Genomic DNA, 24,206 nt, shown 5'->3' with positions numbered 1-24,206 from the left:
CAAGCACAGTACGTGGGCCAGACAAAAACCGCATTCAGAATCAGATTTAACAATCACCGATCGGACGTGACGAAAAAACCGAATCTTCCAGTTTCACGCCATTTTAGCCAGCCAGGGCATTCAATTAACGATGTTTCAATTTTCCTTCTTCAAACAAACTTCAGTTCCGACCGGTGCCGAGAACAGCGCGAATCTTACCTTATCTACACATTCCAATCTATCATAAACGAGGACCCCGGTGTACTGTCAACAATAAGAAACTTATCTGCTTAGATAGTGTACTGCTGCTTGTTCCCCTTTTCTTTGCAGAACAACAGTCCACAGCCCTTGGATTCCATCCCACCTCCCGGACTATGACCTCTTCACCGGACATGACTCAACCACTTCCTTGTACTTGACCTGCTGACGGCCGCCAGGTGGCGGGACCCCCCCGATTGTGACGTCATTGTAGCACTGTATAAAACTCCAAGTGTCATTTGTCATTCTTCAGTCCTGACGAAGGCGGAGCTTCCGCCGCAACGTTGACTTCCCCCTTAACTTTCCACTAGTAAATAAATAACTCCCCCTTTTTCTACTTCCTACATCTTCGTTGTCTGCCTCATATTTTGTTAGTACCTATTTAATTTCGCGGTCGCCCGAACCCCTTTCTTCCAGTAATATTTATATATATATATATATATATATAAATAATAAAACTAATTTGGGGAGAAATAGGCTGCAATTGATACATTAGGCTGTTTTCGTTTCTCTCTCTCTCTCTCTCTGTGTCCAGCAAGTGGCACACAGTTAGAGACGGATAGAGTGGTCAAACATGCATTACACATGTTCGCAAATTACAGTCACAAGCATCATATGGTGTAACATCAAACTTGTTTTGCGTAGTTTATTGTTGCACTCAACTAATTTATTACATCAGACATGTGTATAGATGCCTACTAAATACTGTATGTGATAAGTGACAGGGTGTGATACCTGACTGGATTTCTGAGAGAAATCAGGTTTAACACGAACTGGTCCGAAACAGATTTTGGGAGGAATAATCTGCAGGAATTGGGTTTAACCCAAGGAAGTTACCTTTCCTCCCATTTTTCCCCCTTTGTTCTAATAAATATCCCCCCCCCCCCCAAGGAAGTCACACTCTAAATACGTGCCCTCAAACAGCATTAATGCACCATTTCTGCAACATGCTGCTTTGAGTATGTTTGTTTGCCAGTCATTTCTTTGCACTAGGAATACATCAACAGTTTTCTGGAAAAAAAAAAGTATGAGGCAAAAGCTGCTTACAAAAGTGTCCGGTATCAGCCTTCCCCACATTTTCGTTGCCGGCTAATGGAACGTTCGTAGGTGGTTGAGGCATGGTGGGCAGGGAAGGAGTGATGGCGGAGCTGCAGTCCTGGGGGCTTGGAGCAGCTGGAGGAGTTGGACACACAGACAGCTCTGGGCTGCGTGTAGAATCTGGCTGGGAGACGCTGCTGACAGCCTGACAATTCTGGCTTTCTTCTTCTGCAACCATGGTGTCACTGCAAACTGCATGACACAAACATAGTCATTAGGAATGTGCAAATATTCAATACGAATCCATTATTTCTGATATTAGATTTGTTTTCGACTCATCTCTGAATGCATCACTACACGTTAGCTAACTGAAATCAAGACTACAGTGATGGAACTGACAAGAAGCTGCCTGTATTGGAGCAGAAAAAATCAGATTTTGTAGCAGCTTTTTCAGTCTATAGAGCAGAAGGTATCGACTGCTAATTTCGCTCTATATGGTGTAAGCGTTGTTCTGCCACAAACTAGCTGTTTGAGGCTTAGTGTTTGTGTCTGTCCTTTCGTGTTCCCTAGTCTCGGGGTTTTACATTATGCATCATCTTCACCAGCTCGCTTGCTTCCTAGCCGTTTTTTCATTAGCTTCCTCATGTGCTATCATTTCAAACACACAATTCATCATATTCTTATAGAAAGGACAAAGCAGGACGTGAAAGTTGTGGCATCCGTGCTTGTGTCCTCCATCGGCTAATTATCATTGTTTAGCGTGATGATTAGTAAGATGGTAATGGATACTCAACGCCCCATGCCCTGATGCACCGGTGCCGGCATTGCGATAGATTTCACTGGATTCTGTCTGACAACGTATTGGAAAGAACATACTTCCAGCTGAATGAGACATTAGCTGAATGTCGAGCAAAGTTGCTAGTCGAAGTGAAGGGCGAATTAGTGATCATAGCAATGTTGCGACCATTTTGAAACTTCAACTGAAGCAGCGCTTAGTGCTGCGCTGTTTTTATACAGTAAACCCTCGTTAACTCGAACTCTCTCATCTCGAAATATCGGTTATCTCAATTTTTTTTTGCATCCCGATCCTTGTCCCAATGCTTCTTATGTATTTGGGCCCTTTTGAGTCGAAGCTTTTTTTTGCCGGAGTACGGATATCTCGAAATTCCATCACCGGTAGGTCAGCGTACCTACAGCTGATAATGTGCATTCTTCGGTCCCCCAGGTTAGGTCAAGGTCAAAGCCTTTCAGCCCTAGTTATTCACTCTCATCCTTGCGACATGCCGCTAGCTGCGGCACGCAGACCGCACTCCCCTTTCCACCCAACGTCACTCCTCCTCCTCCTCTTCCTCCTCCTCCTCTACATTCGGCATTCGTCTGAGCGTCTCAGTTTCGTTTCGATCTTCGCGGCATGATGGCTGAACAACACAGATGCAAGTCCCTGACTTTGGAGTGGAAGGTGGCACTTATCAAAGGCCTGGCAGCAAGTTCATGAAGCCATTATCGTGAACTGTTTCATTCATGCGGGTTTCTGGTCTCCCACCGCCGTACCGGAGCCAGCAGACGACTTCAGTGGCTGTGATGAATTGTGCAATGACATGATGTGCCTCGCATGTTGTGGGGAGACCGTTGTTAAAACTTGGAAGTTAACGCTCAATTCTTTTTTGTAAACGTTGGTTGGTGATGTGATGAATGTTTCAGTACCAATAACTGCCGTTTGTGAAGCACACTTAAGCGTTAAATTTAAGTTACCGACCGCTGATCTCGGTTCAAGTGTTAATCGGCGTTGGTAAAACCGGGCCTTAGAGGACTTGAACATCGAGGACTATGCGCTTTACGACGGCAATGTTCCAGTAGCGGTGAACTGAGTGATACTGAAATGGTCGAGAGTGCCCACGGTAGTGACATGCTGGGAGGAGAGTCTCATGCATTGCAATTAAGTGCTTAAAGATTCTTTCTTGCTCTGAGACGCGAATGCCAAGCAGATTGCTATTACAGAGTTATTCCCTCTCAGATACGTAAAAAAATAAATGGCTCGGAATTGTTCACGAGCCCCATTACTGTAGGAACGCTTTTTTTTAATGTTTCATAACATAGTGCATTGTGGTAACATCGTGGCAACGTAATTTTCACTGTTCGCTTAACTTGAAACCCCGCTTATCTCGAAAGTTTTTCCGGTTTTTACGACTTCGAGTTATCGGGGTTTTACTGTACTCGTTGCCGCCAAAAACAGAACAACACTAACAATCATCATGATAAGGAATGCCATACAAAACCCGGACAGAACATCATTCAACTGGCAACTGAAGTTTATTTTCATAATCCACCTGCTCCGGAAGGTCATGCGAGACAAAAGCAAGCTCGAGCTGGGACAGACTGACAGATTTTTGGCTAAAGTTGTTCGGGGACTTCTCAATGAGGATGGCCTCCACAATCTCACAGCCTAACCTTGAACCATGCCTTGAACGGTGTCTGTAGACCAATGTTCGTTTACTGTATCTGATAAATCAAAGAAAAAGCGAAAAGAAACACTTTTTTCTCTAAACCAACCAGCAGGCTGGTTGGCCATCAGAATGACGTGGGCGGCTCCTCAGCTCTTCCAGGCACTGCCACTGTTGCACACGGTGTGGATTTTTAAAAACGAATTCTGCTATGTTTGTACATCTGTTGAACGAATTACTTCGCATGGTGCATTTTAATGGGCAGGATAACCGCCTGGTTTATAAAATGGTAGTGACTGAAGTGCTTTCTGAGCTCCTTTAAGAGGGGATACGAGTGAGGCGGCATCTCCGATTCACGATTTTTTCGCGTGTAGATGGCGCCACACGAACATACGGGTCTCAGCCTGGAGGAAGCTGTAACCATTACCCTTAGTACAAATAACTCACTCCTCTGCAGGATTGTGTAGTTCCATAAACACGTGTGACCTCCTTGACTATTGAGATGCAGGGATCTCACGTCATGTTTGGGTTGCCAAGGTCAACTCAGCTACAGAAAAAGAAGGAAAGAAAGAAGGAAGGAGGTCCCGACGAACGCCGATTCTTCCCTTTTGTCCCTTTGTGGACTGCATCTGGTGACTTCTTGGTGTTATGCTATCTTAGCTTGTCCGACTTTCTGAACACAGCGCAGAGTCCAAATGTTATATTTCGTTGGCCCTCCTTAATTTATATTCACCTGTTGGTTTTTCTTTGGCGCTGAGTTCTCACACTAGAACATTTTGCGGACGGAATGTATACAGGGTGTCCCAGAAAACGTGTCATTGAATTATAATAAAAAAACATGCACCACCTAGAGTCATGCGGTCAATGGCATTTGTTCTTACTGGGTTTTTGCCACCTCCTCATGTGAATGTCGTGTAACGTAAGTTTAATTATGTCAATTTTTGCGAGCTTAAGTCTGAAATTTGCCTAGTAAAGGTCACTTTTTTACCCCACCAATGTGAAGACTGTGTCTAATTTAGTCAAATTAATGATAATTGACATGGATATTCAGGACCTATCCCATCGAAAAAAATAGCCGAACATCATGCTCTACGGAGGTCGCACAGAATAGCGCACGATGAATTTTTCAGCGCAATCTTTGTCAGTCCCACGAAAGGAGGTTGGAAACCCAGCCCTCACCGACATCGCAGAAGGAGATAAAACAGGCACGGCTTATCACGTCTGACTTTCGCTGGGATAATGCTTTCCCTCTCCCAATTTTAGGAACTGTTACTTTTTCTACTATCACTCTGTGGGCTGGCTTCGGAACCTCCTTTCGTTGCACGGCGAGCGATTGCGCTCAAAAAGTCATCGCGCGCTATGGTCCGGTGCTCTGAAAACCATGATATTCGGCTATTTTTCCCGATGGAATAGCTCGTGCATATCACTGTGAATTATCATGAATTTGAGTGAATTCGGCGCGCTTCATATTGGTCTGGTAAAAAAGTGACCTTTACTTGGCAAATTTCCGAGTTCAGTTCGCAAATATTTACATAATTAAACTTGGAGTACATGACATTCACATTAGGAGGTGGCAAAAACCTAATAAGAACAAATGCTGTTTACCGCATGATTCTAGGTGGCGTAGTTTTTATAATTCAATGACACGTTTTCTGGGACACCCTGTATATGACAGAATGTTTGTATTTAACTGACTATTCAGTTTTAGTGTATTTACTTTGCGTCTGTGTGCAAGTGAATCGAAATTTATTTGTCGCTACAAACATTAACCGAATAAGTCTTTCGAAACCTAGACAAGATAAGCCGTGCAGCAGACCTTTGCATTTTGTCTTCTTTCTTTGTTTTTTCTCAGATAGCATGGATGTGCAGCATGTGTACAGTCCCGTCTGTCTGAGGCAGTAAAACTTCAGAAGGACTGGTGAAAACACTGGCCTCATTGTCACCGCACTGAACTGTCGTAGCTGTGCACAAAGTGTCCTCGTCACGACTTCCGTCGATACACATTGGATCGCCCCCACATCGTGAAAGGTCTCTCGTGAGATGAAGCCTTGCCCGCTTTATATTAGCTAGCCGTGCTTCTTTTTGGCGTCGCTTCCCAGCCATTTCGAGAGAAACGAGACAAACAGCAATGAGGTCGTTGCGAGCTGCACCAGTAATCAACTCAGACTAAAGCAGTCAAGATGAAGACCCTCGGATCACTACGAAATGCACCCCCTTCCCCGTCCCCCCACACGCACACACAAAAGCATTACCAATGTCTCCATCGAGGTAAACTAGCACTGCAATCGAGGGCAGACAGGGGAGAGGACAAACACTGTGCTAGACTTCCTACAAACAGAAAATTTATTGACAACAGTGTTTGTCCTCTCCCCTATCTGTCCTCGTTTGTAGTGCTAGTTTATCCCCATGCATTCATACCAACTTGGCCGGTTTACCACCGTTATGGATACTAATGGCATTGATTGGTTATCTGGTATCAACTCGAAGTCACATAGAAGCAAGACAGTAAGCTGACCCCCTCACAATGAATGAAACGAAGCACATCCATGTCTACAACACCTATTGGACATTTTCTTCAGGTTAGAACTAGAATGTCTTACAGGTCAGCAGCGTCGTTCTTTTGTGGTGGATACGTAGAGGAACAGTGTGTAGAACGCAAAGCGCTAGCTAACTAGTGCAGCGAGTGATATTGTTTTATGTCACTATTGAATGGCGTGTAGAATTCATCCTCTATTACCACATAAAAAAAAACACCTCTCCCAAGTTAAACAAATCGGGAGAGTGAATGATAACACTCCGTCGGTTGTTGATGCGTTTCATCATATATCCACAATTATGCCCCTGTGTTTTTAGCCGTGGAGTCGCCTGCGGGACCATTTTTTCCGCCCACACAACCAGGGACCATTTTTTCTTACACCCAATTGAATACGAATAAATCAAGCGACTCCTTGAATAACCGTACCGGATACATATGCAGCATATGTTCGAACATAAACATGTACGGTATGTATGCGTAAGCTGATAGCTGATATAGTGCTCACTTTGTTTTATGCTATCCATGTGCCGGCCTTACGTATGCAGCTTCGAGATTATTCAAATATATTCAGTTTGGAAGAAACATCAATTCCATTCGGGATTCGAACATTGAATTCCATATTTGATTCGGAAATGGAATTCAATATACGATTACTCGCTTCCGTATTCCAAAAATTTAAATGTTCACAATGTCCAAGTAAAAGGCAAACTCCGAAGTCGGCCAGTACACGCGTTCCAAAAGCGGATATTCCTCAGGTGATATTTTTCCAGGGCACGTTTCTTCAGAGAACATTTTTTTCCAGGGCATATTTCATCAGGGGACGTTTTTTCCGGGGACATTTTTTGGGGAACATTTTTTCCTGGACCCGCCCTAGCCTGGGACACTTACGAGCACTTATGAGATATTGATCTAAGACATTAATCTTACGACATGTTTGTGTGTGAGACTACATACTTCACTCTGTAGGCTGAAAACTAAAAAGGCAGAGAACTCGGAAGACCGAACTATCGAAAGCCAGAAGCCACCAAGAAATGAAAAATATATATTCGAAAAGTTACATCTGCTACATAAGGTAGTTCCACAACGCTGTGCTCAGGACTGGTATTGGGAATTAATGTGCTAAATGCTTTTTATGCATTTAAAATAACTTTGTATGACCTTGTCCAGCGCATGCCACTTTTTTGGCACAATCCCTCGTGTACTGGGGTTGATCTTACAGCTGTGGATAGCGAAAGAGCTTCTTTTGAAAAAGTTACCTTAAAAAGTGAATTTCTACGTGGATTCTTTTTCAACGTTTTATTCTTAAATTAGTTATTTTGCGGACATCCTCTTGGAATTCCTTATTTTTCGGCCTTTCCATAATCCAGTCTTCGACTGTTTGATGTTACCTCATTAAAAAAAAGAAAGAAAGAAAGAAAACTGTCTTTCAATTTCAACACATCGGGAGAGCGAATGATAACACCACTCGGTCTGACTGTGCCTCACCTCCCCCAACCCTACCGCTCTTTTTACGTGCATGCGATGCGAGACGAATATTGTGTAAGTCCATTGGCAAGCCCTTTAGCAAAGTTTTCCTGGTCTATGCCGCCTATTCTCCCTATTCTCAAGGCCTTCCCATTATTTTGCAACGACCTACCCAACGTGGATCTCTCCAGACAGGTTTCACGACCTCAATTTGGTGCTTCCCCTGCCGGGGAAACCCCTTCTGGGATAGGGTGCCAGAACAGTGACTGCATCCCGCGGAACGATATGGAGTTCTCTTGTGACTGGCAATGTGGCGCTACTGTCCGATGGCAAGACGGGGCAGTTCACGGAGCCGTACATACCTTAAGTTTTTTCAATATTGTGAACAACTGGAGGCATGGACAGACATGACATGGACACGTAAATATTCAAGAAAGAATTCAGCGTAAATGCTACTGATTACATTTCACATATGTGCTACAGTAAACGAGCTACGAACTTCCAAAAGCGAGAGACCCAACTTATAAATTTTTTGCAGCTTTTGTAAGGTTTTTAAAAACTTCTGCAAAAAAAAATTGCAAATGTCTCCAATGCAAATTGTTTGAAATTCGAAAATCTATCAAACAAGGCCATTTTGGTCCAAATCGGTTCAGTATTAGCTGCAAAAGATCGCATTGTTTCGCCCATAGAGAATACATGAGGCCGCCGGAGGTCGTATCCCCTCTTAAAGATTACCATGCTCCATCATGCAACTAAATTTGATTTTTGGTCTTGGCTACCAACATATATTTATTTGTAGTTTTGCTTCCCAAGTTTATGCCAATCAGCCTCTGCAAATGCAATACTAATTCCTAAGTATCACAAATTACAAATATGTCCCGAAGCCTTCGGACTCTTCTTATAGATACAGTGGATGATACGAATTTCGGAATGATACGAATTATTTTCCAGTCCCGGCCGAAATGCCTATTCTTCTCATGTATACCACTTCGGATGATACGAACGCCTTATCTTGCCTTTACAGATATGAACGAGCAAAGAAGGTGACAGAGGTCGTTCCCCCATGATGTGAGAGCGCACCAGTCATGCTCCCTCCTTCCCTCCTCTTGAGGAGGGAGGGAGATCCTCACCATCCTCACCACAAACTCCCTTAAATCATGTTGCACAATGCAAGCAATGACTCTCCCTTTGGTGGCGGTGGCGCAGATAAGATCAAGGGGATTACATAGGTCAGAACCTTATCACCATATCTCTGTTTTGACCTTTTTGCCCCCCTCCCAACAATAAACTGGGAAGCCGTGTGACATCAGCTCAGGCAAACAGCGACCAGAACACGTGCAGGAACGTATCAGGACAACATTTCGCGTCACTATTCCGTGTCGGCTTCACCTAATGCCTGTGTGCTTTAGGAGAAGCTCGCTTTACGATGCTGCCGCGCGACTTGCAGTTGGAAAGCACGTGCTGAGCCTTTTGAATCATTTCACGAATTTGGGCAGCATTGGCCAAAAACGAAGACACAAAAGCGTTACGAGTGACCTCGTTCACTGACAGTAATGGAAAATGAACAGTCAACAACAACAACTTTATTTTGGCTTTGGAGAGTGGGGAGCTTCATCGCCACAGGCGACACTCTACCCCATTGCTGGTGGGAAAGTGGGGAATAAAATAACGAGCCCCTTCACAATAACGATCGAAGTATTTTGTTTTCTCTGCTCCCCGCAAGTCATTTGTGTAAAATTATGCACGTGGGTATAAGGACCGTTTTACAGGGTTCGCCCTCACGGTCCTCTTGTACTTTGTAATCGTAAATTGCACTAATAAAGGAATCTTGAATCTTGACTCTTGAAAAAGGCCAATGGTGTCCAGAAATGTCAGAAGAGCTTTGAGCGTAGAGCATTGCTGGGCTGAATTAGGCCAGGGACCAAGCAATTTCGATAGGGAGAAGGGGTGAGAGCCCAGCTGAAGAAGAGACTCTGAGAGTGTGGTTCGGGAAGGTTGGCAGTGAGTGCAATGAAGAAGAATATGCTCCAGATCCTCAAGAGCACCACAGCGGCAGCAGGTGGGAGAGTCAACTTGTCTCAAGCGGTAACGCCACTGAGCTGTAAAGGCCACATCGAGGCGCATTCTGTGGATTAATGCAGCATCTTGGCGAGAGGTGTTTCGTGGCATGCGGAAAGCAAGCGTTGGATCAACTCTGCTCAACATAGAGGGGGGAAGAATGTCGGTTGTCCATTGGCGGGGAGCCAGAGGAGTCACTAGGCGCCGGAGAATTGAATGGCAGTCTCCTCTCAGCAGAACAATGCTGGTCCGTTTGCGATACGCGAGTGCTGCTTCTGCGGCGCTGTCGGCCTGCTCGTTCCCTACGACACCACAATGTGCTGGAACCCACAGGAGAACTAGCCTGTGGCCTGCGATGTAGATAGTGTGGTAAGCCATTAACACATCAGTGACTAGGGGTGCGGATGGGCATCATATGCCGGAATTTTCAATTGCTTGAAGTGCAGATTTGGAGTCTGTGAAGACTGCTCATTCCCGCGATGTAAAAAATCAGCTATGTGTTGTAGGAAGAAAAGGATGGCATAGAGTTCCGCAGCTGTGGGAGGAGGTTGGATGTGAAAGGCGTCTTCCGTGCACTACGCCTTCGGATGGCACGACGAATGCTGAGGCGGACTTGTTGTTTCGGGATGCGCCATCGGTATATGCTGGCGTAACCGTAGAAAACTTCTCGTCTACCAGAGCATGAAAATGGGCTCGGAGGACTTGAGCGGGGACAAGATCTCTTCTTTCCAGAAGGTTAGGAAGGCGTACAAAAGTGGGCGGTACCAGTAGAGACCAGGGGGCTTCCGGCGGTATAGTGTCCTTAGTTATGAAGCCAGTGAGAGTCTGGCGTGTCCTCTGCGCTACTCGATAGAAGTCGCTTTCAGGGCGGTATCGAATTTTCCTGAGGAGCAGGTGGCGGGGAATGTGAGCACGCAAACGTAGGAAGTGCCAAGCCGTTTCACGTTCACGGAGAACCTCAATCGGGAGCTCACCAGCTTCAGCCAGTACTTGCCGCGTTTCTGCCATTCTTGGAACTCTGAGGGATCGACGAAGGCTTCGAGCGAACAGGGAGCGAAGGGTATTTAATGAAGTTGTTGATATTCTGTGCAGAATAGGAAGGCTGTAAAGCACAGTTGCCCTCACCAATGCCGCGTGAACCGCGAGTGGGGAACGCTGATCACAGCCCCATCCTGAGCCAGAAAGATGTTGAATTGCGGGGAGCTATCGCTGCACTTTAGTTTCAAGGTGTTTAATGTGCCGAGCCCAGCGCAAGTCCGAGTCGATTACCACGCCAAGGAAGCCGTGGAAGCGTACCGGCTCAAGCTTCTTTGCACCAAGCCAAAGAGGGAATTTGGCCATAGCTTAAATGAACACTCGCTGTCTATTTTCTTGCCTCAATTTTTATTTTGGTTTAAATTCTTTTGATATGAATATCGGATGATACAGATTTTGTCCGCTACCCCGTGAGATTCGTATCATTGAGATTCTATTGTACAACGATGCTTAAAATGTAATTTTGAGCGATTTTTACAGCAACAAAATTTGCATTTTGGAGCATTTGAGGCACCTAAATATTCACTTTGGAGCATTTTCAAGCACAGCAAAACGCGCTTTGCAGCACTCAAATATCAATTTTTTGAATTCTTTGGTAGCTGTGGCTCGACTTCACATAACGTTGTTGGAACTCAAGGAGAGACAAAGAGAACCGGCTGGTTCGACGGCGAGAGCCCAACTGATTTATTTTCCGCGGCTACGCGGGCGCGAGGTGACGAACGAGGATGATGATAGCACCGCTGAGGCTGCTACAACCTGAAAGACAGCCATTTCCCTTCCAGTAGGCATATGCACTGGTTGGACCCGCTTCGTAAATGTTGTGCGCTAATTGCGGTTTCAAATAAAATCACATGGGGATTACGCGTGGAGGTGATTCTTGACAGTACAGAAATACACATAACAACCCCTAATTACTAAGTGAGAGATGAGAGGACCCTGTGCAGGACGGCGTTGCACATGACAGAGTTTTGTTACAGCATGCGCTTCCGTTGGTTACGGTACCTACGTTGCTAGTGCGGAAGAAATAGGTTCACATAGGAACAAACAGAGGGCCAGAAATGCTTCGTGTGAATTTCCCAATTTTCTGGCGAAACGAAGCCACGCGCGATCAGTGTCCTTGTGGTTGCAAGAAGATAATATGCAGCACCGTGGCAGAACGAAGGCTTTACTCTGCAACTTGATTTTCTAGTGTTCTACAATCGCACCCTGCAACCTGCAATTCTTAGTGGCTTGTTTTGGAGCAGCTTGGCACAATATTACAGATTTTTATCAGGATGGCACAGGAAATCTCATTTGGCGCAGGAGTGGAATCGTTGTAAATAGTATCTACAGCATATATTTTTTATTGTTCTTGTTATTATCTATGTGTTTGAGAAATCTTACTATGTGCACACCCACGACTTATTTCTTGAAAGGGACGGTCACATGTGGAAACCCACCTATGAAACCGATACTGCTATGTTTGGCATCGGCCAACAATCTGCCTAGCTAATTTTTTCATTCGAAAAGTGCTTCGATACTAATTAAGCCAATTTTCAAGATCGCCACTGCTACCACCGCTGCAGAAGCTCCGGCAGCGTGACGTCACTCCCTAAGGGGAGGAGTGAGAGGGTGGCGCTCAGAGGAGGAAAGGTGCCGTCCAGATCACAACCAACTAAATTATAACGACCATATCATAATAGGCAACCCCCTATGAAGAGCCCGTCCGCACGATCCGCTAGGGGCGCTACTCATCGGCCTGCGAGATCTGTATCATGATTGGATAATAGGAATTTTGCACGACTACTGTAGCAGACAACAGCAACAGCTCCTATGAAAATGCTTAGAATGATGATGATAATCAACTTTAGAAAGAAGCATCTCCCGCGGAATATTCATTGCTTGTGCAAAAATACTAAGGTAAGCTGAAGTACAGAGTATTGGAGAAATTGGGTAAGTAATAGCTGGGCCGATGAGTAGCGCCACCGACTAGCTTCTAAATGCGGTGCTGGGAAGGGGTGCCTATGACATGGTCATTATAATTAGGGCCTGACTTTTTCGGGTTTTATTTTTGGCCAAATTCGGGGGGTAAATATCGGGTGATATTTTTCGTTTGAAAATTCGGGTGTATTCGGGTTAAATCCCGTTACGGCATATTCTGTCGTCAGGAATTCGGGTGATTTTTTTTTGTTTAATAAAAATTTGTCTTAACATGGAACTAATGTTTAGCAATGTTATCAAACTTTATTTTAATGCACGATTACGAGAGTGCCACGCGACCCGGATGTTTTCGGGTAGATTCGGGTTAAACCCGACTTTTACAGATTTGGTTCGGGGGGTAAATATCGGGCGGATACGGGTTTAACCCTAAAAAGTCAGGCCCTAATTATAATCTAGTCGTTCGTGGTCAAGATGCCCCGTAACTCTATGAGATGCCCACAGAGGTTCCTTTCTTCAAGGTAGTGCTCTCGTTGGTTCTTAGGGAGTGACGTTTTCTGGTTTTTCCTGATGGAGAATTCCAGCATACTCTCAACATGCGGCATCTGCTCTTGTCATGTATCCCGTAGTATAACAGCCAAACTACACCACTATTTGGAGTTTGATTTTCGATACCGTGGTCAGTGGTTCACAAGGAATAAAATGACTGTCGTTTCCAAATCGACTGAAACGGATGTGACACTTCCAAGTCCCCATACAGCCAGCGAGAAGCCAACAGCGTTCCAATTCAATCTGTGCAGCAAATTCTTATTCCTCTTATTGAAACTGACAAAAGTATCCTGGACTCAACTGAAAAGCATCCCCTACACATAAAACTAAAACTTGCGTGAAGGACCCGCTCACCTTCCACCCTAGCTGGTGTTACAGCTGATGGTGATGCGGATGATGATGGTTCCAGGGGCAGCGGTTCCCTCATTTGAAGCACCCTCTGCATGCGAAGCACAGAATGCACCCCTGCCCTTCCATGGCTCGTAGAGGCTTCCTCTGTCGAGCTCAGCTCAAGTTGTTGGCTGTAGTTGCCCACTGAGAGAGACAATTATGGTTACAGCCAAAGCGAAATTGGAATGTGGTTCACGTTGCGTTACCTTGAGGATCAACCTGCATGTGATGGGAGTCTGCAGATGTACCCACGTAGCCGTCAGATGTGTCTATCATGTGCTGGAAATGAGTCTTTGGTTAAGCCCACAAATTCAGGAAGCACTGTATTATCGTGTTACAACAAGAACTGGAATAAGGCATAAATTCTGCCAAGCAACCAGAGTGAACCAATTTTTGAGCAGAGATGTTCATTCACATGTTGCAAAAATGTCAATGCACTGCTGGACAATGTACGAGATACTCTACACTATAGATGGGAAGAGATACCACTGACACAATCGAGACTAAATATGAGGGTGGCAGGACAGCTGCACTTAATAACAAATAAATAAGCCTGAGTGATGTCCTTGTTCAGTGAACGTGCATCCCAACATGTTTGCAGGTTATGTAGAAGACCCCATTGCTTCCTTTCCAGTAAGGTGTGTGATCTCACACACAACAATATGTACATCATGACATCTCCTTCGGTCTATATCCCTTTGCACAATTGCCCTGTGCATCTTCTGAGCACTCTTTTTAGGTGGTCCACACTGTACCACACTACATCCCAGAAATTTGTTCACCACACGGTACGCGAAGCAGGTACGATTGGCACTCGATCGTGATTCGGCAACATTTATGAGGGCCGATCTGCGTGGCAGCATCATGGAACCGATACACGCAGGTTGGATGAGTTTGGATGAGTTGAATGAGTTTGAGTAGGATGAGGTTGGATGAGACGCTGACGTCATGAGCAGCGCCGATGAGCATCCATGTGGGACATTGTTTCGGTTTCTGCACCGATAGCTGCCCTAGTGGTACCTGCACAAACCTGACTCGAGATTGCCATGTTGCCCTATTCTAATGCATGGAAGCTGACATTTTCGTGCGCTGTTTATTTTTTTACGCTGAGTATGGCTTCCAGGATTTTTTTTGTGTTGCTTTCGCACGCATAAATACGCCATCGTGCACCACTGGAAGTTCCTCAGGTAAGTGGATAACGAGTTACGTGCGCAAATGCCGGTTAGGTTTATCTGCACACACCCTGTACATAATGTAAACAGAACGTGTCTGACGATCACGTGGAGGGTTTTACCCCAAAACAAAGGGCCCCAAGTATAGTTTCTCAGCACATCATGACCTCAACATGATTTAGGAATAAATATCTGTGAGAACATCACTAGGCAAACTATATTTTAATGGTGATGATTGGGGAGCTTAATGGAGCATCAGTGTAAATACAGCTGTATCACATAAAAAACAAGCTTTTCAACGTCACAGAAACATACGTTCTCGAACATTTATTACATCTTATACCTACCTCCTCTGGTGAGTGGAGTCCAGAGCCACCAGTGGAATCTACTGTGGAATGCATGCCTGGGTCAGAAGCCTCACCACCACCAACCATGTCAGCACTAGATGACACATAGCTCTGTAAAGCTCCATTCTGTCTTGCCACGTGCTCCGTCGCGGCATGATATTGTTGCACGTCCTGTATCACAAATACCAGGACACACAAAGACATGTAGCACATCACCCAACGAGAGCGGTGTTCACAACATGAGATTTATACACAGCCCTGACTATTTTTTTGACATGTCTAGGTAAATCACTGGATATGGAACCTCTATATAGTGAACTGCATATATAGTGAAGATACAGATATAGAGAAGCAAATCTCTGGTCCCGATGTCTTGAAACTCTGACCATGAACCACTGGTATAGTGAAGATACTGATGTAGTGAAGTTTTATCTAGCAGTCTGACCAACTTCACTATAAAGAGGTTCTACTGTATATATAATTGGGACTGGTATATACAGGGTGTTTCACAAAAAAATGAACCAAAGTTTTAAAAAATGCTTCATTGCACACTAAAAAGACGGACTGCATAGTGTTACCAGTGGTGTGAGGATACTCAAACTATTTTTGTTTAGTAATTAATTAATTAAGTGAAATTAATTTGTCATTTTTTTTTAATTCGAAGGATTAGAGCCAAAATGTCAATGAGAAAGTTGTAGCGTGAGATACAACTACACCACATCCATTGATTGCAACTTTGTACCTCTAACAAATCTTTTTTTTTTCCAGCTCCAAAGACTAACTTTCGGGTTTCCAAAAAATCGTCTCGGGGACCCGTCACAGACGCGCGAGGAGTCGATGTCAATGAGAACTGTGACTAGTCTTCGTTCCGTAACAGGACGCGAGAGAGCGCTGTGATCCGGCGTTCCCTGCGCGTGTGTGACAAGTCTCACGTCGGTTTATTGCAAACCCGAAAGTTAGTCTTTGGAGCTGCGAAAAGAAAACCGGATCCGTTAGAGGTACAAAGTTGCAATCAATGGGTTTTGTGTTGCTGTATCTCCCGCTACAACTTTCTCTTTGCCATTTTGGCTCTAGTCCTTAAAATTAAAAAACTGGCTAATGAATTTCACTTAATTAAATAATTAATCACAAAACAAATATAGTTTATCCTTACACCACTGGTAACACTGTGCAGTCCAACTTTTGGTGTGCGATGAATCATTTCAACAAAAAACAAAAAGAGACTAACTTAAAGGGGCACTAAAATGCAAAAACAATTTGCTGTCAAATGAAAGCCCGTATTTCAATTAGTATAGTTCAAACAAAATTGGTTCACACAACGCTACAGTTTAGAAGAGAAACACAATGAAGACAGAGTCGTCTTTGGCAACAACGAATGGAATCCTCGGTAGGCAAAGATTGGCGGCATCCAATGAGACAACAGGAGAAGCGAGCGCATACCTATCGCGCATGTGTGGATTGGAACGGGTGCGATTGTAGTGCTCCGTATATGCGTGGCATGATGTGCACTGCTGCATTTTTAATAGCGATTCACTGAATTGTAGTCCACAAGAGTTTCCGCAAATGTTGCACTGACAACATTTATCTTCACATCCTTCGAACAGCGACGCCAGTCCGCTCCGCAGCACGCACCATGTGTTTCACCGGGACTGCTCCACGACATTGGACTAAAAACACTGATGAAATGACGTTCTCTGCTTAGCGCCGAAGCAAGAAAGAGTCCTGTATAATATTGATTGTTGCTTCGTAACGGAATCAAATTTTTGAATTATGATAGCAAGTACGAAATTAACAGAGCGTGTAACGTAAGTTGAAGTCAACTTGTTTTTGCATTTTAGTGCCCCTTTAATCGGGCATGTCTTGCTGATGTGAAGTGTTCTCATGGGTAATCTAAATGTTTCTTTGCAGGATCCCTTGCCACCACCATGGAACAATATTTGCACACTGAGGTGTCCACCTCTCCCTGACCTTTCTGTCTTTTTTGTTTTTTTTACTTCAAGCCCTGGTGTTCTCTTATTCATGATTCAAGAGATTTCAGCACTTGAATTCAGAACATTCAGGACAGCACTAACCGGAACTAGGCGCAAGCATCCACAACATGCAAGTACTGCAGCACTGGATTGAATTAGATTGTAGTGACATTTGCTGCCAGTGCAGCAGCATTTTGTTTTGAGTGAAAGGCATGAGGCAGCATGGAATGTAAAGCCATGCCTGTACAAGGGAGCTAAATCTGCACACTTCGGCAAGGTCAGCTTTCAGAGGTTTTCCGTGTGTTTTCTGAGGTAACGATAATGCAAATTAAGGTTGGTAAAGAGAGTATTACAAGGTTTAACCTGGAACCACAATGCACTGACTACACCAACTCACATTTCCTGCACGCTGATATGTTAAGTTACAGCACATACTTAGGTTTCCATTTTTGTTCATTACTCTTGTAAGGTACCATTCCATAAATGAATTCCTGCAGGCCCTGTGAAAATCATGACTAATTTTTTCAATCTTTACGCCTAAGCACATAACAGAAATAAGTTATGTTTAAAGACCCTTGCTTTCTGTGATAGAAAATTAACATTTAAAAATCTGTCAGACTTCGCGTGCAGGAGAAAACAAGCAAAAAAATATTGCTGTGTTCTCCCAAGATTGCTAAACGACTTGTACCGTGCGCCTTTCCATCGTTTCATAACTTTTCAGTGTGCAAAGAAGATCAGACCCAACTCTGACAATTTTCCACTGGGCGTTCCTGTTGTTAAATTTTCCTTCGTCGCGGCACGTTCCGCTGTGTAAGCGCGAGCAATATCAGTCGCGTCAGGCATCGCAGTCGCGACTGATTGGGTTCAACCAACAAAAATGTTTCAGATCCATTGAAATCCTTACATAATTCTGTAACATGTCGAATATTCCGCGAAGAACACATTCTGGATTCTGAGAGATACAGCAAGTTCTGCGCGACATGACCAATTCCACTGAATTTTTCAGCATCGTGTATTCGAGGAAATCTAGAAATCTAAATGTGCATACTGAGATGTCGTTAAATTTAAGAATCAACAGGGAAATGCCCTCAAGTGTGAACGACTTTTGGTGAGGGACCACGTTAAAGTGTCACAGAGTCCCCAAAACAGTCTGAACAGCTCAATACAAATACAAATGAAGTGCTTACATCTAGCAAGTCGTTTCCATCCTCTGCGCTGCTGCTGACTAGTGCCACTTCACCACGCTCTGTAACAAACACGTCGATTGGTAGGGACACTTGGTGATGTGGTGCATACAAGGGAGGGCCATGCACATCCAGAATGCTAGCAGTGGAGGACGAGGCATAGTCCATGAGCTGTGGAGGGTGAGATGGCTCTCCTTCTTCCACACCTTCAGCCCCATGGCCGGAGCTGGGCCCGACTGAACCAGAGACTAGCAGGTGAGGAAACTTGTGAGCCAGGATGGACTTATGTGAGAACCCCAGCCCCTGAGACGATGTTGAAGGCCCCGCAGAAGAGGATGGGCCTTGTAGAATGGGTGGAAGCAAGTCCCTGAAGAATGGGTAAGACGGCACAGAAACTGTGAGGGGGGGGTCAGCAAGAGAATCGTGCAAGTGTTCTGCATGCAGCATGCGGTGAAGGCAGCCTATTACTGACAGTTGCCGGGTCAGCAACTGATATGCGGAATGGCATTTAGAAGCTATTAGAATCATTATTTTGCTTACATGATAGCACTGAAAAGAAAGACCCCAATTCTTATCAGCAGGTGCACACATCGCTGAGAGAGAGAAAAAAAGAGCTAGCCTCTTAAATGAACCATTAATGGAGCAGATTACATTGGCACATTCATGTTATCTTTCGTGTAGGGGTGTGCGAATATATTGGGAATATTCGATATTCGTACTGAATAACGGTACCGCGCTATTCGTATTCGAACCGAATAACATTTCATCGAATACTGGAACATATTCGAAATTCCGCAAGCTGGCTTCAACTCATGCCTCTGAGCGTTTGGCGAAGCGTACTTTACAATTCTGCGCCTCAAATATGTTCTGCAAGGTGGCTTCACCTCATGCTTCTGAGAGCTAGGTGAAGCTTACTTTACAATTTTGGGCGTACGGACGTGACATCCTGCAAGTGGGCTTCGCCTCATGCCTCCGAGCATCAGGCGAAGCCTAGTTTACACTTTTGCCAGTGCCGCGGGGTTGCAGGCATGGTTTAAAAGTGCGATTTGAGGGATCACTGAAAATTGCCACTTTTGAGAAATATTGTAGCAAATGTTGGCAAGGATGTTTAAGTTCGTTTAATTATTTTGAGCTTTGGCTGGACCAGCTATGACACCATGGAAAGAGGGATTTGATCACACAGCCAGCTACGTTATGTCTGGAATTACAATTTTCAGGACAATTCTCCCACAAACGTATTCATCAATGAAATATGTGTATATAGTTCACAGTCAGTCTAACTAACTACAACTGAGCACCAGTTTTCAATGCAAGCTTTTGCTTACTATTCAGTAATACCTTATTTACTCGCGTAATTTGCGCCATCGCATAATTTGCGCACCCCCACTTTTTCACTAAAAAAGTTGTGAAAATAAAACGACCAGAACACGTGGAGGGAACATACGTGTCAGCATTCCGCAAGCTGGCTTCACCTAACGCATGGGTGCTTTAGGAGAAGCTCGCTTTAAAAAAAGCGTGGAATGCACATGCTGGGCCTTCTTGAATCATCTCGACCAGCTCCGGTGGCGCAGCGGTAACGCGTGCGCTTGGAGACTGGGAGGTCCGCGGTTCGAATCCGCGGGCCGGCTGTGCCGTCTGGGGTTTTTCCTGGGTTTCCCTCAGATGTGTAATAGGCGTATGCCGGCACAGTTCCCCTGAAGTCGGCCCATGGACGCAGCTATCCTCCCCCCGAGCGGATTCCACTCGGTCTTCCCCTTCACCCTTTCCTCTCCTCCTCTCCACCACCTTTCCCTTCCCGAGAAACATGCCGCCTAATCAGGCAGGCAGACCTCTCGGGTTCCTCCCAACGACACTCCTCCTCCTCCTCCTCCTCCTGAATCATCTCGCAAATTTTTACAGCATTGGCCAAAAACGAAGAGAGAAAATCCTTACGACCGACTTCTTTCACTGACAGTTATAGAAAATGAACAGTCACTGTCTATTTTCTTGCCTAAATTTTTATTTTGGTGTAATTTTGTTTATACGAATTTCGGACGATATGAATGTCTTCCACTACCCCGTGAGATTCCTATCACCGAGATTGTATTGTACTATTCACCTAAAGGACCATCTTTTAACAGATTTTGCACATTTTTCAAGTCTGCTTGTTAATGCCTCGCGTAATTTGCGCACCCCCAACCTTCGCGTCATTTTTCGGTAAAAGAGTGCGCAAATTATGCGAGTAAATACGGTAAGCACACATTTTTGTGTGGTATTCGACATTATTCGATTCGCTACTACTCGAAGATTTTACTATCCGATTCGAACCCAAAAATCACTATTCGCACAGCCTTACTTTCGTGACAGCCGAATATGCTCACGATCTTGCATCAACTAGTGCGAGAATAGTGGTCAACATCAAGCTGGTGCTCTAATGCATCCTCACTGCCAAGCAAAGGAAATATATTTACTCACCTGGAGCTCAGATCAGCTGCTAAATATTGTGCCTGCTCCAGGAGAAACTTCTGTGCCATGGCCAGCCCTCCGCTCCTGCTTGAAGTTGAAGCTGCAACAAGCGCAGATTTCTCCAGGAGGACGGGCAGGCCAAGTGCCGCAGCTGCTGGGCTCATAGCGAGCTGAGATTCCAGTGACACTGGCCGCAGAGAGGACACCACCTCTTCTGAGCTTCCCGACATAGATCCAGGGACGACGAGCACCGAGGGAGAGCGGGAAGGCGATGGAGGAGAAGAGACACTAACTCGGGATGGGGCCAGTAGGCTCGAAGAAGGTAGGCGCGAGGAGGTGGAGGATCGATGCTGCAAGGCAGACACAGGGCTCCACACTTTGCATTCATTCTTTCTGCAGGGAGGTTGTACAATACGGTACATCCAGCGTTGTGCTAGTGTGAAAGTTTATCCGAATACAGTCGCCGACACATTTCTCAGACGTCTAAGACCCATGAAACCTGTCCGAATTATCGGGCAGTCCAAATATTTAGTGAATGGCGTAAATTCACTTTATTTGAAAAGCCTTTACTCAGAACATTCAAAATGGCACTAAACAAGTTTCTATACCTGTCTACTTCATAGCGTGAATGTGCAAGGACGTATCGTGGTTATCAGTTAAATCTACCCTCGAATGGCATCTAGGCAGCAATAAAAACAGGTACAAGTTTTTCTCGAAAATATGAGAAGGTATTTGTGTGTGCCGTGTGCTCACGTGCAATGTGAAACTCTACAAGGAAATATGCTCGTGACAGACAAGAAACATGAGAGAAGTAAACACAACACACCAGGTCCAGCACTTGAGACATAGCAGCAATCTCATCTGCTTGACTGGCTTCGAGTTCCTGCTCATACTGCTGCTGTTGGGCATCAGATGTGGATGGGATAGGGGACTCCCGAAAGACAGCAACACGTGAAAGTGCTCCAAAGGGAACCTGATCAGAGTTTGCACTTCATGTAGTGCTTTGTTTTAAATGCACAATAAAGCAGTAACTGTAACACAACAATGCTTGCGGGAATCAAAACCTGAAGGAGCCAGGAACCAGACAGTGTTACTAGCGACATACAGAGGACAAGGCCATCGCAGACAAAAAGGACAAAAAATTCCTGGATGTCACATTGTCACTGAATGTACACAAGGGGTGGAAATCTCGTCTGGAGTGCTTTCTCAAATGGAGGCGGGTGTAAGTGAGCCTGGTGGAAGAATGCTGAGAGCGCCGGGGAGTTACCTAGGATTCTTGTTAGTTAACTCCTTGCAGTCCACTAAATATTTCCTAAGCTCAAGAAGAAAATCTATCATGCCACATTTATAATCTGCTGAGATATGTCATCAAAATATCTGCTAACAGTAACACAAAAGCAGCTAACATTTGCAGAGATCTGATATGACAAAACCTGGTAATCATATTATGTTACACAACAAATAAATTGCACTCAGTTGTCTCGCAACGTAAACCCCCAATTATGTTATATAAATAAATTCCATCCCAGGAAGCTACAAAAATTTATGCTAGACATAAAAGTGCACCAAGAACTATCCGGAAATTTCAAATGAAACAGCAAGATAGGCATCACAGTGTGCCTTGGTGAGTAGTTCAGCATGTATAATCATAGAGATCTGGGTTAGTAGTTTGCTGTTCATCGTAGACACATACAGCATGGGAAGTACGCAAAGACGAAGGAACAAGAATGAGAACAAGATGGCACAAGTCCCTGTCCTGTCTAATTCTAGTTCCTTCGTCTTTGTGCACCTCCCACAATGTACGTGCCTACGATGGTTCGGCATGGTATTCTCACTTGGACCATCAAATTTTGTCACTAGATTGGAACCAGTTGCACCTGGTCGCATGCTACCTTAGAGGAACTCACCTGCACATAAGCATCTACTGCTGCTGCAGAGGTTCCTTGCTGCGAGAATGGGGATGGGACCTCCTGGTATACCACTAGTGGAGACTCTCGACCGTCCCCCACATATTCTCCGACTCGCTCGTAAGGATGCTGCTGATGGAGGGACACGGCCGCCCCAGAATAATCAACCTGATGCGGCCACAAAGAAAGCAAATACAATGTTCAGTGTCAGATTGGACTGTAAATGGGAGACAGGAGCAGACCAGGAATGAATGATGACCAATACTCCAGAAGAATTTCTTTGAACGTTTCTTCCAAAATACAATTCCTCACAGTGGAACTCTGAACATATTTCAAGTGATCCTCACGCTGCATTACGTAAGTTCAGTATGTCAAATTAATTCAGTCGCAAAAGCCAAAATTATTACACAAAACAAGGCCCAAAACACAGCACTGACTGTTTGTATTGTGAAAGAAACTTGTCTCAGGACTGCTTACACCCGGCAACCCTCATATGAAACATGCAAAGCTCTGTGTGTAACACTAAGAAATGAGCAGAGCTCTCACTTTATGCATTTCACACCAAAAACAAGATGTACTAAAGTTCTATAAGGGATTTGACCTGTGGTTCTCAAAGTGTTCCCTTCAGACCATCCGTGATTCGTAAGCTCATGAGGGGATGCAGCAACACGTGCCCACGTGTTTAGTTGTACAATATCCTAGCTGAGGATCTCAATACATATTACTTCATATTCGAGAGCTGCTTGCAAAGCACAAGTGTATCTTGTGAAGCATCCTATGCCCATGTCCTTTAAAGGGATAGTTCACTCTCTAACCATAGTGGAAAAAACAAGCTCGGCGTCAAACCTTGCATTAGAAATCGACGTGTTTTCTGAGTTTCAGTATTTTCCTGTGGCCATCGGAAGCCTGGCTGAGCACCGGGAGAGGAGCACATTACGGGGGGGGGCGGCACTCGGCACGCGTGACGTTTCATGACATTGCTTCAGGCTGCTGATAGGAAGCCACATCTCAATGCCAGGAAAACGGACCGCCCTCTTGACCCCCCTTTGCATGGATGTCATTGCTTTCAGGTGCCTACAATAAATCATACTGATCGAGCTGCGGGAAACTCACGCACGGACCTCATAAAGTTCGAAATGCACTATCATTTGCAAAAGAAATCAACGTATCGATGCGTGGAGAGCAAACTATCTCTTTGATCAAACAACTGTAATAGCCACTGCTAAATATTTGCAAAGCTTGAAAAAGCATGGGGATATGGGCATGTGATGTTGTATTACTGTGTGCATTCCCTCTAACTTTTCCCCCATTTTGTTGTAATTCTGCCTTGCTGCTCTCTTGACTGGCCAATAAATCACAAACACTGGCAAGGAAACTGGAAGGTGCCACACCAGCCACATGCCATTTCATTCTTAGAGCTTTCATGCAGCATAACTATTGTATACGTATTGATTATTACTCCAGGAATTTCAAAATAGCAAAGCTAGTTGTGATTCCATTACACATGCATTAGACT

The 24,206-nt window shown here is 44.7% G+C and overlaps 1 protein-coding gene across 4 annotated transcripts in view; it reads right to left on the bottom strand.

The window, feature by feature from the left end:
• Positions 1-24,206, bottom strand: part of LOC135385267 (uncharacterized) — an 88,315-nt gene that overhangs the window by 51,289 nt on the left and 12,820 nt on the right. For all 4 annotated transcript variants that reach the window (XM_064614476.1, XM_064614474.1, XM_064614475.1 and 1 more), the window contains 8 exons: positions 22,691-22,858; positions 21,610-21,756; positions 20,793-21,133; positions 18,342-18,705; positions 15,185-15,355; positions 13,872-13,944; positions 13,630-13,809; positions 1,285-1,527 (listed from right to left, as the gene is read on the bottom strand). In XM_064614476.1, the coding sequence (XP_064470546.1) occupies positions 1,285-1,527; positions 13,630-13,809; positions 13,872-13,944; positions 15,185-15,355; positions 18,342-18,705; positions 20,793-21,133; positions 21,610-21,756; positions 22,691-22,858 (1,687 nt within the window). The remainder of the gene's footprint in view (positions 1-1,284; positions 1,528-13,629; positions 13,810-13,871; positions 13,945-15,184; positions 15,356-18,341; positions 18,706-20,792; positions 21,134-21,609; positions 21,757-22,690; positions 22,859-24,206) is intronic.

Source organism: Ornithodoros turicata, chromosome 2 (genome assembly GCF_037126465.1).
Source record: "Ornithodoros turicata isolate Travis chromosome 2, ASM3712646v1, whole genome shotgun sequence".
Classification (NCBI taxonomy): Eukaryota; Metazoa; Arthropoda; class Arachnida; order Ixodida; family Argasidae; genus Ornithodoros; species Ornithodoros turicata.
This window is presented reverse-complemented; position numbering and strand designations above follow the sequence as displayed.